General features: G+C 36.1%; 1 protein-coding gene and 1 long non-coding RNA gene across 3 annotated transcripts in view; one reads left to right on the top strand and one right to left on the bottom strand.

Annotated features, from left to right (window-relative positions):
- LOC131802153 (uncharacterized) overlaps positions 1-16,037 on the top strand; it is a 152,357-nt gene that overhangs the window by 31,688 nt on the left and 104,632 nt on the right. The window lies entirely within an intron of this gene.
- LOC101887472 (homeotic protein ocelliless) overlaps positions 12,925-16,037 on the bottom strand; it is a 37,612-nt gene continuing 34,499 nt past the window's right edge. For both annotated transcript variants that reach the window (XM_059121668.1, XM_059121667.1), the window contains exon 4: positions 12,925-15,355. In XM_059121668.1, the coding sequence (XP_058977651.1) occupies positions 14,165-15,355 (1,191 nt within the window). In that variant the 3' untranslated portion in view covers positions 12,925-14,164. The remainder of the gene's footprint in view (positions 15,356-16,037) is intronic.

The following is a 16,037-nucleotide window of genomic DNA, read 5'->3' as shown; positions in this document are numbered from 1 at the left end:
CCTATGGCAAAAATTTTTGTATGCAGGTTCAGATCTTCGTATAGCCCCCATATAACGGTACCTCCCGATATTCGGTATTTTTATGATCTTAGCAACATTATTTAACGGAACTATTTCGAATTTCGTATTTGAAGTTTGTAACAGATACTATATCCTACGACAACAATTTTTATATGCAGGTCCACGTCTTCGTATAGCCCCCTTATAGCGGTACCTACAGATAGTCGGTATTTTGACGGCATTATTCACCGGAATCGTTTCAACTTTCGTATTGAAAGTTCTTAATGGGTACTAGAACTTATGGCAAAAACATTCGTTTGCAGGTCCACATTTTCGTATAGCCTCTATATGACGGCACCACCCGATAATCCGTATTTTGATGATTTAAGCGACATTATTCACCGTAATTGTAAGAAATTTCGCATTTGAAGTTCGTAATGGGCAGCCTATGACAAAAAAATTCGATTTTAATTGTCTGTTAATGTTTTGTATATATGAGAACTATACTTAAGCCATTTCTGATTTTTCAGTGGAGAGTAAACAAGGACAAGTTGGATAACGTGTTTACAATAAAAAGAAGCCCCCTTTCAGGGTTGGAGATAGAAGTAGTTTGAAAAGCTTCTAAGTCATCAAAAAGGATTCTGGCACCATACAGGGTCAAGCTTAAATGAGCATGAAATCCATAGCCTCAACAATGAAGCAAACTTGGATTGGGTTGATGACTGTGTATGGAGAGGCGACGGAATCTGGTCGAATAATATTATCACATACTGTATTTCAATACAATGACCACTGTCACTACCTTGAAAACGAAGAAGAGGTGGAACCTTTTATAGTAACTACATAAACATAATCAATCATATTACATACTTTCCCGCCAAGAATTTTTCATTAACCCCAAAATGGATTTTACTCGATCCTACTCTCTACAGCGGCATAAAAAAGTAAAGATCTGTCTAAAATTTTAATTTTTTGCCTAAAAATCGATTAGGTGATATTTATACACTCAGTCATATGACTACAGAGGATATGTACCATTTAATCCGGCCAAAAAGGACCTAATCGAAATAACGATTTTAGACCCTAGGCCAAATCCGTCGATCTAGGGGCATCCGTCTGTCTGGTATGCAGGTCCCCACAATAACTCTTGAAGGGAATATCCGACTAAATCGATCGGTCCACTTCTTCTAGTACATCTCCCCACAAAAGGTCAACATATTCACAGAAAATAACTTACCGTAAAGAACAAGAAAGTATCATCCAATTTTGTGCAAATCTTGCAAGTCCAAATATTTGTGTCAGTGCTGCGTCAGGTGCGAAAATGAACAATATTGGTCCAATTCGTCATAAATTTTAAAAGATTCCCCTGAAAAATCATCAGAATACCAAACATCGGGAAGCTCAGAATCATGAGTTTATAAGAAAAAGCGAATTTTTACGAATTCTGTTAAAAATTTGATCTAAATTGTTAAAATACCGAACATCGATACGATATATGGGGAATAGAGGAATTCCTAAAATACCGAATATGGGGAGGTGCTGCTTTTAGAGGTATATAAGAAGAGGTGGACCTATAAAAACACGAAGCTCCGTTAAAGGAGGTAAAACCCGTTACAAACTCTAAGTACCGAAGTATTTAAGAACTTAATTCTTTCGAAATATAGCGTGATTGCAATAGACACTTTATATGGGATATTCGATAATTTTTTGAAAATGTTTAAATTGAAGTGAGGTACCAGATATTCTACTTCTTCTAATATTGATAAAAATATTAGGATATGAAAACTTAAATAAAATCGAACATTTATTTCCAATTTTAAAGTGCCAGAAGAGTGGGCAGAATTATTCCATTTATACATCAGGTCTCTAGTTAAGAGAAATATTTATATATACCAAGTTTGGATAGAATCGCAGACTTGTTTCGCAAATTTTTGATATAAGTATTGAAAATTGTGATCCTTTGTGGGGAAGGTAACAGAAGGGATGGACCGATATTGTTCATCTTCGAACTCGATCTAAGTTTGACAATAATATTATGAAGTGCCAAATTTGGATTAAATCGGATACTCCCAGCCAGACAGGCACCTCTGGATCGACGCCAAAAATGTCCTGAAACGGATTTGGTCTAACACCGGTATTTCGATGAGATACATTTTAGACGTATCAAATGATATATACCGTCTGTAGCCATGTAGTTGGGAGCATACAAATATTGATATATATTTTTGAATATTTCTCTGAATGTGTACAAAAAAAAAAGGTATAAATTCGTATCGAGCGAATGGAGGAATGCTTATTGACGTTTCAAATAGTACTGACTATTCTAAAAAGGGTATCGATTACTTCTTTTATTGAATGATTTTATTTGACTTAAAAGAAAATATTACAAAAAGTTAAAAATTATTTTTTTTATTGAAAAAAAATGAGTTTTTTCTTTTTGGAAAATATGTAAATGAACAAGCAGACACTTGCTAGTGTTTCGTAAAACCTTCCTAGTTCAATAGTAAAACAACATTTTAATTCTACCAAAACTCAACAAAGAATCCAGTTACATTTTTGTAAAATTATGGCTCCGATTCGAAACTATAGCAATCTACGATAATTCCTTATAACGTGTAACAGGCTCTCAAAATCAGGTACTATTTTCCTAAACACCCAATTTTACGAGTGCCTTTAATTTCGAACTTAAATTAAATAAATGCTTCAGTGATATTCTAATGCAATTACATTTCATCTAAACCCAATGCCAGCAATGAACGAATATTTTACCTAAAACGAAATGATGTTTTGTAATTATCGGTGAATTAAATAAGTTTTCATTTCAATGGAGATCATTAAAATAATTTAATTTGATTTAATTCGGTTCGGCTCTTTAAAGGGCCAAAATGAAATTCAAACACATGCACACACACTCTCACACAAAGTTAGTCGATGCTTGTTTCAAAAGGCAACAGCAACAACATGCTCATCATCAACTATGTCAGCCATTGCAACAAATTCAAAAGATGAGAATCTAATTTTCATTCCAATTTGTTGTTGTTGTTGTGATGGCTTGATAAAGACTGGAGGACTTTTTGAGGTCTAAAAACGAATAAAACTGTAAATAACTTGAACATTTGGAAAATTTAATTCGTTTTTCTTCTTTTTTGGCCAACAACTGTATTAAAAGGAAGACGGAAAAGATATGGAGGAGTAAGAGTAGATACCGGTGAAGAAGGGAAAGAAAAAGGGGTGGGAGAATATAAAGCCAATTTCTTGATGTGAGACGCCCCAAATATTTGTACATGTAGCTAGCTAGGTATATGCTTGTGAGTATATGTGTGTTGGGGTAAATGAGAAAGGGGCAAAAGGAGTGCAATATTTATCAAAGACATCAGTGCCACTACCCGGCCACCACATCCTTCCTTCGAACATATCTTGCTATCCACTTCCATAACAAGTCCACATCCTTTGCCATCAACATCACATAGCAGCCTGCCAAGCAATGGGGACGACAACGACAATAACAACCAGGGAGGCAGGCGGGCAACAACATCAACGACAACGGACAACAATCTTTTCGATAACAATGCTGATGATGATGACGACGACGACGATGGTGGCTTATGTACTCGACTGAAGAATGCTTGTTACAAAAAGAAAAAACAAAAACAACAACTAGGTACAAATACCAACAAACAATAGATGACTGGCTGCGACGGACCAGTTAATAAGTGTGCTCACTCATTGTGTTACAGCCATACGTACGTACGAACGTTCATACAACACAGAAATGAATGTACAACGGATGAGAAGGACGAAAACGAACGGAAGAAATGAATAAACGAACATGGATGCATACATATTTTCTACTTGCTTAAATGTGTGTGTATGGCTGTTCAAATGGGGATACCGAAATAACGACATACAAACAGACCAACATGCAAGCAAGCGAAACAAGGATGCTCAATCCCATTGGCAATCTCAATGAGTTCCAATATCCAACGTTCTCATTCGTATTCGCAGTCTCGAAATTCTCATTTCCATTGAAGGCAGCCAACAGAGTGGTGAGCACCCACCCACAACGCTTTATCCTCGATTCTTTCGGTTGAGAGTCAGTCATCAGAGAGTTTTGTTAGCACTAAAGGAAAGGTTTCTGTTGGTTGTTCTAACACTCGCAAATATAAACGAAACGTTATTTTGTGTCTTTGTATGTGTGCCCGCAAATTGTCTACACTGTATTTTGCTGTTGCTGTTGTTGCTCACTGTGTCTCTGTTTCAATGGTCGTCGGCAAGTGAGATGGGTTGTCTTTTGCTTTGTTCCAACAGCAATGGCGCCAAAATGCTGTTGAGAGAAAACAACGCCTCTTTTCAGTTGATTGCGGTAAAAGAGACAACAGCAGGAGAGATATAAAAACATAAAGAAGAGAGCGAGACAAATATATTGTTTTTGCATGTCCATTGCGCTCTACTGGATAAATCGATAACTATATATATATCGATAAAATTCATTCGTGAGTAACTATTCCCACTGCGTTTGGTTATAAGAGAGACTAAAACAATGCCCCCTCTGCTTCGTTGCCAACATCGGCGTTGATATTGTGCGTTGCCATAATGTATTTGCTTACGCACAAACATCATTATCATTTCATTTTTGTCAATTTGTTTGAATTGACGGGAAACACGAACGCCAAGCGAGCCAATCAAGAAATACAACAATAAAATATAATTAGGAGTTCATACTTTTATATAACCAAAGAAAAAAGTAAAGAAATAAATAAAAAACAAAAAATATCAAAAATTAAATTTAATTCCAATGGTTTTGTGAAACAAGAAATGACATACTATAAATACCTATAGTTAGCAGAATATATTTTAGATTCTAATTGTATTAATATGTAATATTTAACTAAGGTTACTTCATATTTGTAATAAAACTTAAATAGGGCAAGTGTACTGGAGGTCGGCACTTTTAAAATCTTTTCCACTTCAATCTTTTTACAATATTACTTTAACCAAGTTAGTTTATTCAGACTCAATTAATTTACTTTATTATTTAATTTGTCTGTGTTGTACAGATTATTTTTAATTTGATTAAAAATCCATTTTTTTCTTTAAAAATATATGTATGACGACTATGAGAAGTCTTCACGCCAAATTTCGGAAGGTGGTGCCGGCCGCCGACGTAGTCTGGTCATTTTTGTAAGATTTACATGAATAAAATCGAAAGGCATTTCTGGCTACTTTGGAGGTGCCGACTACAGGCAAAAACACGACATTAAGTAATTTAAAATTTTTATAAATTAAAAAAACCTAATTAAAAGTAACTTTTATTATTTTTCGAAAATTGTATGCAATTTCAAATTAGAGTAACATAAATTTAATATAGTGATGAATTTGCATTCGAAGCATTAGTATTTTGAAAATCTTAAAGTGCAGATTGCTATGACAGTTAGCTTGTGCTTATTTAATTTCCATGTTTTTGCAACACAAAAATGGAAAAATTATTTAACTTTAGGTGGCTATTTTCTAATATAATTTAATTATATTAGAAAATAGCTACCTACCAGAAGAAATTGTCCGATCTCTACCTCTACAATCTTTAACAGATTTTGTGTTAATGGAAACGTTAAGATTTTCCAAATCTGAATGAAATCGGATGCTAATTTCGCTTTTTTGAGCTTCAAAATGTTTACCCTTTGTGAGGGAGGTACCAGAAGGTGTGGAGCGATATATTCCATCTTCACAGTAGATCTTGTATTAGTAGAAAAAATTGGATGTGTGAAATATGAAAAGAACCGGATGCTTATTTCAGATTTTATTATAGTTTTATTCTTCCAAATGTTGACCCGTTGTGAGACCAGAAGGAATGGTCCAAGCTCTACCTTCTTTATATCAGATTTTGTATTGATAGAAATATTGAGATGTGTCATGTCTGAATGGAATCGGACGTTAATTTCGCGTTTTATGAGTTTCATGGATATTCAAAATTTTGACCCTTCATGGGGGAGGTACCATTTTCATACCAGACCTTGGGTAAACAAAAATTTTGTGATGTGTGTAATTTAAAGTCGACCGGACTCTTACATCACATTTTAAAAGAGTTATAATTATTCAAATTTTCAACCTTTGTTTGGTACTTGATTGTGTGGGTCGATATTACCCATTTTCGCACCTGACCTAGCAAACAAAAGGATTTGCAAAGTTGGGGAAAAATTTATCCTTTCTCTTTCTATGCAGTAAAAGAAGGAATGGACCGATATTACCCATCTCGGAACTCGATCTAAGTTTGATAATGACATTGCGATGTCATACTTCCTTCGACATTTATCCTGCTCACCAGACAGTCAGACGGACGGACGGACGGACACCCCTCCATCGACACCAAATGTACCGAAACGAATTTTGTCCAAAGAGACATATGGTCTAAAACCCCTTATTTGATGAACCCCCTTTTTTGCAGTGTCTTTAGCTATATAGCTGATAATATCTTCATCCACAAAAAATAATTATTTTTTTTGGACATCGATTTAGATAAGGACTCATTTTTCATTATTAGATCCATACGATTCGTAATTTAAACCGGTCATTTTTTAACCCAAATTCTCAAAGATAAACCTTTAATTAAAAAAACTAATGCTGCTGTGCCTTATAAGTGGGATATTAAACTGATCCAATGTGGGTATATTTCCAACAAGTCTGCAGAGAAGAAATAGCTTTTCTCCAGAGCCGACTTGGGAATAAACTCCTATTCTGGGGAAAATCTGAAATGGAATTGATGCTGTATGCTATGAAAATATTAAACGATTTCTTAAAAATTAATGAATAAAATTTACAATCCATCTTCTTTCTCAGTTCACACGATCTTAACTACAGCCAATTACGTCCAAATTCAGTGCCACCTTTCAGTAAATCTTATCGAATGAAATAATTTGCATCAGCAATATGGCAGTGCCATGTTTGAGTTTTACTGCGAATTTTGACTAAGATATTAATAATACCAGTGACTGGGGGATTATTGGGGCAATTCCAAAACCAAGTACAACATTAAAACCCAATACTGATTAAACCCCTACAATTTCGAATTTGTGGCCCAGTACGTGATATAAGCACATTATGATAAGGTGTACCAATAATGCTCGGCGGGCTCAACGAAGACCAGCGATATAGTATCTTTTGTTAGCTAGCTATTATATACCTTTAATGTAGATCTTATCTTATCTTATAGATCACATCTTCAACATCTTCGTTTTCACTTTCAAATCATTTCCAGTAGACGCCAGTATAATTCATCATATAATTTATACATCATTTAAATTGAATTCAAAATAAATATTCATTATAATCACGTGACAGATTTTATCACTTCACCCCCTTCCCTCCTCCCATCCAGATTAATGAAGAAATTTCCTTAATTAACATCGGACTTATGGACATCACAACTAAATGCCTTTCAATTTGTATCCTCGTGTTTTTTGTTTTCGATTGCTCGCTCGCTCTCTTCCTTGATTAATAGATAAACATTTCGATGAATGGCTGACAAATAAACAAAGGATATCGGAAACTAATTCCTAAAGGATTCTCATAATTAATACCTGCCATAACTGCACGTCGTTCCATTTATGGCCATTTAATTGGCCCTTGGATGCCACAAACAGCAGCCAACTAACCATCAAACCGACAGCCCGCCAGCCGGCCAGCCAGTCAGTCCAAATAGACCGCAACTAGATGCGATTGTGACTGGAGAAAAGCGGATAAATAAAGTTGTTGTTGTTTTTATGTTTTATAGATATTTGCACAAAGGCGAACGGGGACGGGAGCGGTGATGAACATACGCACACTTTTAAATCTTCACTAAATGACGGCTTCTTTGTCCTTCCTTGGCTCTACTTGGGTTTCAGTGCGTCGTGTTTTCTATTATCACCGCTGGGACACGTGTCACGGCCGTTCGCCAGATACCATCAATATCGGCTAGTGGGTGAGTGAGTGTAAAGTAGCACTTGGTGTGCCATTTGACGATGACGTTCCGCCGTTGATTACCACTTCCCAGGCGTGGTTTCTTGGTCAGAGATTAGAACCAATTTGCTGAGCATGCTGCAGCATGGGGAGTTGTTTGGAAATTGGTTATCTTCTCGAGCAACTTGTGGGTCACGCTGCTAAACAAAATATTGTCATCGAACACTGGCACGCACATCATTCCAACCGACCAACAGCTCACTCACCCACCCGCCAATGAGGCAAAAGGGCGACAGCAAAAGTCGAAGCCTCATAAATATGAAATTAGTTGGTAATTCTATAAGCGGCACGCGCCCTCTTCCATTCACAGCCTCCCAGGTTTTCAATTTATTTGAATTTAAATAACTTTCATTATTTTAACTCAATTGCCACCGTGGGAAGATGTGGTGGGGAGGGGGTGATGGTTTTGCATTTTCTAAAATTGGAGTTTTTGAATGAAACATCAAATCATAAATATTTGATCAGACCACTAAAAAAACAATAAAACGCGATGAAATAACTTTTGTATGACTTTTAAATCTAGCGATGATTATAAAGTTAAGCTTTAAAATAAATAGTACATCAAGGAATAATATCCAAAAATATTAAAAAACAACGGAAAGAAATATTGGAAGTCTTCTCTTCAAGATTCGTCCACATGGCCACATAGAATTGACAAATAATTATTTAATAAAATTGATAACTTAAAAACCTCTATTTTAAATTATAGCCTGTTTTCAAGAAAGGATTCAAGGACTAATTCTTTTAAAATTAAAAATATATTTATATTGGAATATAGTTCCGATTTATTATTTCTTCACAATTTTATGTTCGACTGATAATCAATGTTTATGCGAAACATCATATAAAGCCGACAAAACTGTTAAGCCAAGCAAAGTTAAGTCAGATGAAACTTAATAAGTACAGGGTAAGATGAAAAAACTGCAACCAACTTCAGACTGCTGTCATTTCTAAGCCACTCGTCCGACAGCTGTTAAAATTTTTCCGGTGATAGCTCATTATATTGCTTACAAGCTCACAAAAGCGTTTTGGTGAGAATTTTCCAGAAAAAAAGTTAATCGTGATGGAATTCAAGCGTGATAGTGTGATTTCTTTATATTTGGCTGGACAACCACAAGTAGCTGTCGTTAGAGCACTCCAGCATTTAAATGTGAATAAATCTTTTTGTCTCATACCATCAACCGTTACCGTGATACTGGTAGCGCAGCCCAACGTCAAGGAAGTGGACGGAAAAAAACAGCAACATCAGCAAAAATGGTTCGAAAAGTAGAATCGACTTGATCGAAACCCGCGTCACAGTGGCCGAAAAATGGCTCGTGAGCTGAACATATCGCAATATTCCATTCGGCAAATATTGAAAAATGAGCTCGGGGTAAAGTCATTGAAATTCCAAAAAGTGCAAGAACTTACACCGCAGAAGAAAGAAAATAGACTCCAAAGAGTTAAAGAGTTGCTTCGCTTGGCCAAAAGTGGTGAACTGTCGAATTGGTTTTCTCCGATGAGAAAACATTCGTTGTTTAGCAGTTTGTAAACAAACAAAATGATCGTGTTTACTTGCCAAAGAGATCAGCTGAAATGTGCACCTTCGGTTGGCTACCAGAACTCAAGCGCCGGCCATGGTGATGGTGTGGGCCGCCATAACAGCCGATGATCGCTCTCCCCTCTTATTAATCATCAGAATAAATGCCGAATATTATCGGGAAAATATTCTGGAAGGTGTATTAAAGCCTTTGGCACGCAAACATTTTGACCGCAGACCATCGCACTCAACACTCGCCATCCAAGAGTGGTCACTCCTAAGAGTGATTTCACAGACGGACAAACATGGCTTAATAGACATAGAATCTTTGCTGATCACGAATTAAAGGACATTTCAAAACATTTGGAGTCAATCTAGTCCGTCCGTCTGTCTGTCTAATAGGTACGCACGATAACTCTAGAAGGGATTATCCTATTTGAACCAAACTTGGTACATCGTAATACTATTATCAAACTTCTGGAAACTCCCCTTCAAAAACTCAAAATTTTCAAAAAAACATTTTACTGCACATAAAGAGAAAGGATAATCCGATTTTGCTATAACATCGCAAATCATAATACTTGCGTTAGTGCTAGGTCAGGTGCGAAAATGGAAAATATCGGTCCACTTCATCAAGTATCTCCCCCATAAAGGGTCAACATTTTGAATATCCAGGTAGCTAATAAAACGCCAATTTAACATTCGATCCGAACGCGAAATTAACAAATCCTAATATATGCATCAGTGCGAGATCAGGTGTGAAATTGGACAATATCTGTCTATTTTATCAAATACTTTATCAGTACTTTACCACAAAGGGTCAAAATTTTGAATAATTATAACTCTTATTAAATGTGATGTAAGAGTCCGATAGTCTTCGAATTTCACGCATCCAAATATTTTTATTAAACCAAGGACTGGTGCTAACATGGAGTATATCGGTCCACTCCTTCTGGCAACTCTCCCATATAATATTCAATATTTTGTATATCCATGAAGCTCGAAATTAACATCCGATTTCATTCAGACTATAACTCTGAAAGGGAGTATCCGATGGTACATTTTAATACCATTATCAAATTTAGATCAAGTTCGGAGATGGGCAATATCGGTCTGCTCTTTCGGGTACATTCCCCACAAAAGGTCCAAAAAAATATTTTACTACACAGAAAGAGAAAGGACAATCCGACTTTGCTCCAACAACGCAAATCATAATATTTGCATAAGTGCTAGGTCAGGTGCGAAAATGGAAAATATCGGTCCACTTCATCAAGTATCTCCCCCATAAAGGGTCAATATTTTGAATATCCAGGTAGCTAATAAAACATTCGATTCCATTCAGACTTGCCACATCTCAATATTTCTATCAACACAAGATCTGTTATAAAGTTGGTATAGATCAGAACATTCCTTCTGGTATTTCTCCCACAAAAGGGTTAATGTTTTTAATAACCAAAATTTATATAAAATCCGAAATAAGCATCCGGTTCTCTTCTCATTTCATACATCCCATTATTTCTACTAACGCAAAATCTGCTGTGAAGATGGGATATATCGGTCCACTCCTTCTGGTACCTCCCCAATAAAGGGTCAACATTTGCAATAGTTTTATCTGTGTTACCTTGCGGAACAAGTCAGCGATTCTTTACAACTTGCTATGTCTAAATATTTCTCTCAACAAAAAATTTGAAATTAATGTGGAATTTATGATTTCGAATAAAATTAGATATAAATGTTTGATTTTCTTGTAATTTTTCCCATACCAATATTATTATCTGTATTAGATGAAGTATGCAAATTGAATACTTTGGTCGACTATATCTGGTAAATTTCTGAAAATTATCACATATCTCGAATTGTTGGATTATATCAATATTTTCACTAGCTAGAACTAATTCGTTTATGAACTATACACCTCTATCCCTTATGACAAGAACGCAGAGAGAAAATAAGAGACGTTCAAAGATGACCCATAGTTCCTAAATTAAATATAATTTTTATTTCAATTTCGAAAATATTATGGAAAATAAATTTTTCAAAATAAAATTCCGTTGCCTCAATTATTATTTACTTGGGAAGGACATTTAGTTGCCTTAATTGACCGGCCCGTTGTATTATTCCGACTTCTATTAATTAATTTGGGAGTTATTAATGTAATTTATGAAGTCTGTATTTCCCTTTACGACTAACCTCCTCCGCATTATATAGACGTTCCTCTTCGATATATAGAGAATGGTATAATTGGTATGGGAATTGTACATTAGGAGGCCATAAGGAAATGATGTAATAAAATATAATGTTTCTTTAATATTTTCGTAAACAGACATTCTTTAAGCCTAGAAGTTATAAGCGGGGAACATATTTTTACCATTAAAGTATTATTTATAGAAAAAATAAATTTTCCATTCAAATATTTAAATTCTGTCAGCCCGTATATGATCCTAAACCTTCCCAAATAAAAAGTCTCGATATATATTTTTTTATTAATATTTTTTGTATTTTTTTTCCTTTTATGTATGTATATATATGTGTGTGTATTTATATATAGTGGTACTTTTTTGTTTTGTTTTTACATTCATTGTTTTTTTTTTCATATTTTTTTTTTAATTATATAATAATAATAAAAATAAATTTGACTTAACTTCGATATTGTGATTATCGTTGAGTTATTTTGTAAATAAAATTGGAGACCTCTAAACTTATAACATAAATAACCAAGCACCTCGACTACCTCCCATTCCCCGTGGTGGGAGGAAGAGAGGGGGGTAGAAGGGTGTTATGGAGGAGAGTTGAAGTTATTAACTAAAAGGAAAATGTATTTTCTTTATATAAAAAGTATAATAATGCAATTGTTTAAAACAAATAATATTGGATTTCATGTTGGTGTTGCCTTAGAAACTAAAATGAGAATTTTGTTTTTTTTCTTTAATTTTATTACACAGAATTTGAAAACTATATAGGAATCAAAAATAAAATCGTTAAAAAATATATGTATATATAACAGAAAAACACAACACACCTTTTGAGGGGGGAGGGAAGGGTGATGACGATGACAAGGGGAACTATGAGTGCAAGTGAAAAAAGTGTGTGGGTGTGTGTGTGTGAGTTTGCAATTAGATATTTAATAAATTGTTTAGTATTGAGTTTTTGTTTTTTTTTTTGTACACAGATTATGTTTTTTTTTTTTTTTTTGTTATTATAATTAATTATTAACTATGTTTTTTTGTTTTTGTGTTATTCGTTTTCATTGATATAAGGAAATAGGTATGGGACAAGAAGACAATTATTAATTAATATTAGCTTAGGTTTACAGGGGCGGCGAGGAGGGATATATCATTGTTTGATTTTGTTTTTGTTTTATACAACGTCTAAATAAAATTTACTAATTCCTATTTTTTGTTTATCTCTTCTTCTTTTTTTTGTTGCTTTGTTAGACATTTAAGAATTTTTTTACAAACATTCATTGAAGTTATTTTTAGTTTAGATTTTAAATTTCGTTATTGGGTTTTTTGTTTTTTCTTCTCCATTTGAACTGTCTTATTTTTTGTTTGCATTATTAACTAAATATGTTACACAATTTTGTTTTATGATTGTTTTTTTTTTTAATTATTTTACAATTATTATAACTATTTTGTTGGTTTTGTTTCCTTTGCCAGGATGTGTTAATAATAGTGATATGAAGGGGTTCAATCAAAGAGGAATAATGTTTCTCTCGCATGTTTCATTTGAATGTGGCAGGGAGAGAGAGAGTGAGAAGTAACTCTGAGAGAATGATATTTGTTGATGTGGAAAGTTACTTTTTTGGTTCTCTGCTGAGAAAGCGGGTAGGGATTTATAGATCGATAATGACTTGTCAATTTGTTAGGGAATTAAGAAGCCATAAACGATTCTTTGTTAAATTAAAGTAGAAAAAAAATATTTTTTAGAGAAATGCTTTAAAAATTGTTACAAGATTATCAATCAATTTTGAAAACATAAATTTAATTCTTTCAGTTTCCAAAACCAAGAATAATTTTGTGAAATATTTTTTTTTCTTTTTTTTCGAAATTTGAAATCTGTTATTTGCAGTTCCTTGGAATGTTTTTGTTGGCATGGGGAAATACTGAAAAGAATTTCTTAATTAAAAGAACAATGTTTTAAACATAGGACAAGAATGGCTTGAGTATTGTTGTGTTTGTTTGATTTTTTTAAAGATTTGTTGTTTTTTTCTTAATTAATTAGTACATACATAGCTTATTTAGTTGTTGTTTTTCTTTTTGTTTTATATAAGTGGTTGTTTTTTGTTTGCTTAATTATCACTCGTTTTTTCGTTGACATTGGCTTTTGAAAAAAAAAAAAAAAATAATAAAAAAACTCAAACATAACTCAAATCTAGGACTTTTGTTTTTGTAAATATTTACACATGATTTTGGTGAGGGGGGTCCTCTCCGTTGCAGATATGTGGAGGACCCAAAACACTTCCCTTGCCTGAAGCTGGGTGACCCTGGAAATGGTTTTTGTTTTTTGTCTCTTTTCTTCACGATATGTTTGTTTTTGTTTTCTGTTTTTTCAAATCTAAGCATAATCCGAGTTGATGCGGTGCTGCTCACTGCTGGCCATTCCATTGGCATCCTCATCCGATTTGCCGCCGCAATATTGCATCAGCAGATTCTACACCATATTTACATACTTGTCCTGAGGCGTCATGTAGTCTAGGCTGTTCTGCGAGAAGGCCTGGGCTGATACGGTGCCCGTGAATGAGGGACTCGGTGACAGACCGAAATTCGAGGCAGCCGAATAGCCGGAATGGCCCATGTTGTAGTTCACCTGATTCTGATTGCTAAAGTACTCCATTTGGGAGTAGTAGCTGGGCGCCTGGGCATAGTTGTTGGGATACTGCTGATATTGATTGTGCCAAAAATTGTAGGAATCATGATTGGACATGTAGGCGGCGGAATGGGCTGCCGAGTGATGGGCCGACTGAGCTGATTGGGCAGCATGGGCGGCGGCTGCCGATTGCGGGGACATGGGCGTAATGGGTGGTGAGGGTGTGGTAATGCTGGAATTCGAATCCATGGGAGTGATATTGCCACCGGGCTGCAGCAGGCGAGGATTTGCCGAGGCAGCTGTACCATAGATGCTGTGGTGGTGGCCACTGCTGCCGATATCACCTCCTGACTCTTTCAGCGTGTCATAGGAGGCAGCCCTTAAAATGTCGGGATTGGAGACAGGATAACCGCTAGAGCCAATGTGTTCCTTTTTGCACACAATACTCACAGGACTGACGGAGGTGGCAGGTGTGGGCAGCAACGGCGAGGAGTTGTGATGGCCGGCACCGCCACCACCACCACCCGATGTATTAAGGCCAGCCGCACTGGCTGCTGCATTCGCCGCCGCATGGCTGTTGGCATTCATGTGATGCAAATGCGAATTGCCGGCGGAACTGGTGGGTGTAACGGCGGAGGTGGCAGAGCTGGATGAGTTGAGGAAGGAACTGTGATGCGATTTGATGGACTGGGCCACGGCAGCAGCAGCGGCAGCAGCTGCCGATGACGAACCAGCACCGCCCGAGGGTCCATTGGGATTGTTCGAGTTCGCCGAGTTCTTGTTGCCATTGTTGTTGTGGCTGTGGCTGCCACCGGCCGACGAGGAGGAGGACGAGGAGTGGTGATTGTTGGATTTCGAGGAGGAATTCGTTGAGTTCGAGTTGCTGCCGGAACTATTTGATGCATTGCGTGACGATGAGGAGGATGAACACGAACCGGAACCGGAATTAACCGATTTGGAATTGCTTAAGCTGTTGGATTGCTGTTGCTGCTGCAACTGTTGACGGCACTTGGCACGGCGATTTTTGAACCAAACCTGTAACGAAACGAAGAAAAAAATTCAATTATTAAAATGTCTGGAAATTTTCCCACAACAATTACAAAAACAACTCCCCCCCATTTTGACCAAAAAAAGCGAAAACTTTATTTGTGTTTGTTTAACATCAACAACAATAACACACGCTGTCGCTGCCGTTGTTGTTGATGTTTTTCTGGTTTGTTTTCCAAGCGTAAAATGCCAACACTTCTGGCACTGGGCTTTCGCAGGGTCCCATATCAATGAATAAATTATAGTTGTTGTTTGTTAAACAACGAACAAGTGTTAAAAGTCACGCGCCCACAAAGAAAGGATGCCAGGCTCTTTTAGCCAGCGGCAGGCTCATCCAGCCTGCCAGCTTTCTAATAAAGTTATACAATCCCACCCCTGTTGGGTGGAGGACGACGAATGTTTATCCAAGGCGTGCAGCTGCAAATTGACTCGATTATATTGTCAAATAGAAAAACAAACCTCATACCCATCCAGCATCCGGCCTGTCACCCTCGGTCGCTTATCGCAGTTGGAACAAGTGCACAAGGATACATTAAGGATTGTTATTTATTCATGCATTCGTTCGTTTGCTCGTTGCCTTGTTTCCCCCCTCCTCAAACATTCAAGCTCACATTATCCTTGTTTGTTATGCTTTGGCTGGGAGGGGAGTAGAAAACGACGGCTAACATTC

The sequence above is a fragment of the Musca domestica genome, unplaced genomic scaffold, assembly GCF_030504385.1.
Source record: "Musca domestica strain aabys unplaced genomic scaffold, Musca_domestica.polishedcontigs.V.1.1 2, whole genome shotgun sequence".
Classification (NCBI taxonomy): domain Eukaryota; kingdom Metazoa; phylum Arthropoda; class Insecta; order Diptera; family Muscidae; genus Musca; species Musca domestica.
Note: the sequence above shows the minus strand (reverse complement) of the source record. Positions and strands in the feature narration are given on the sequence as shown.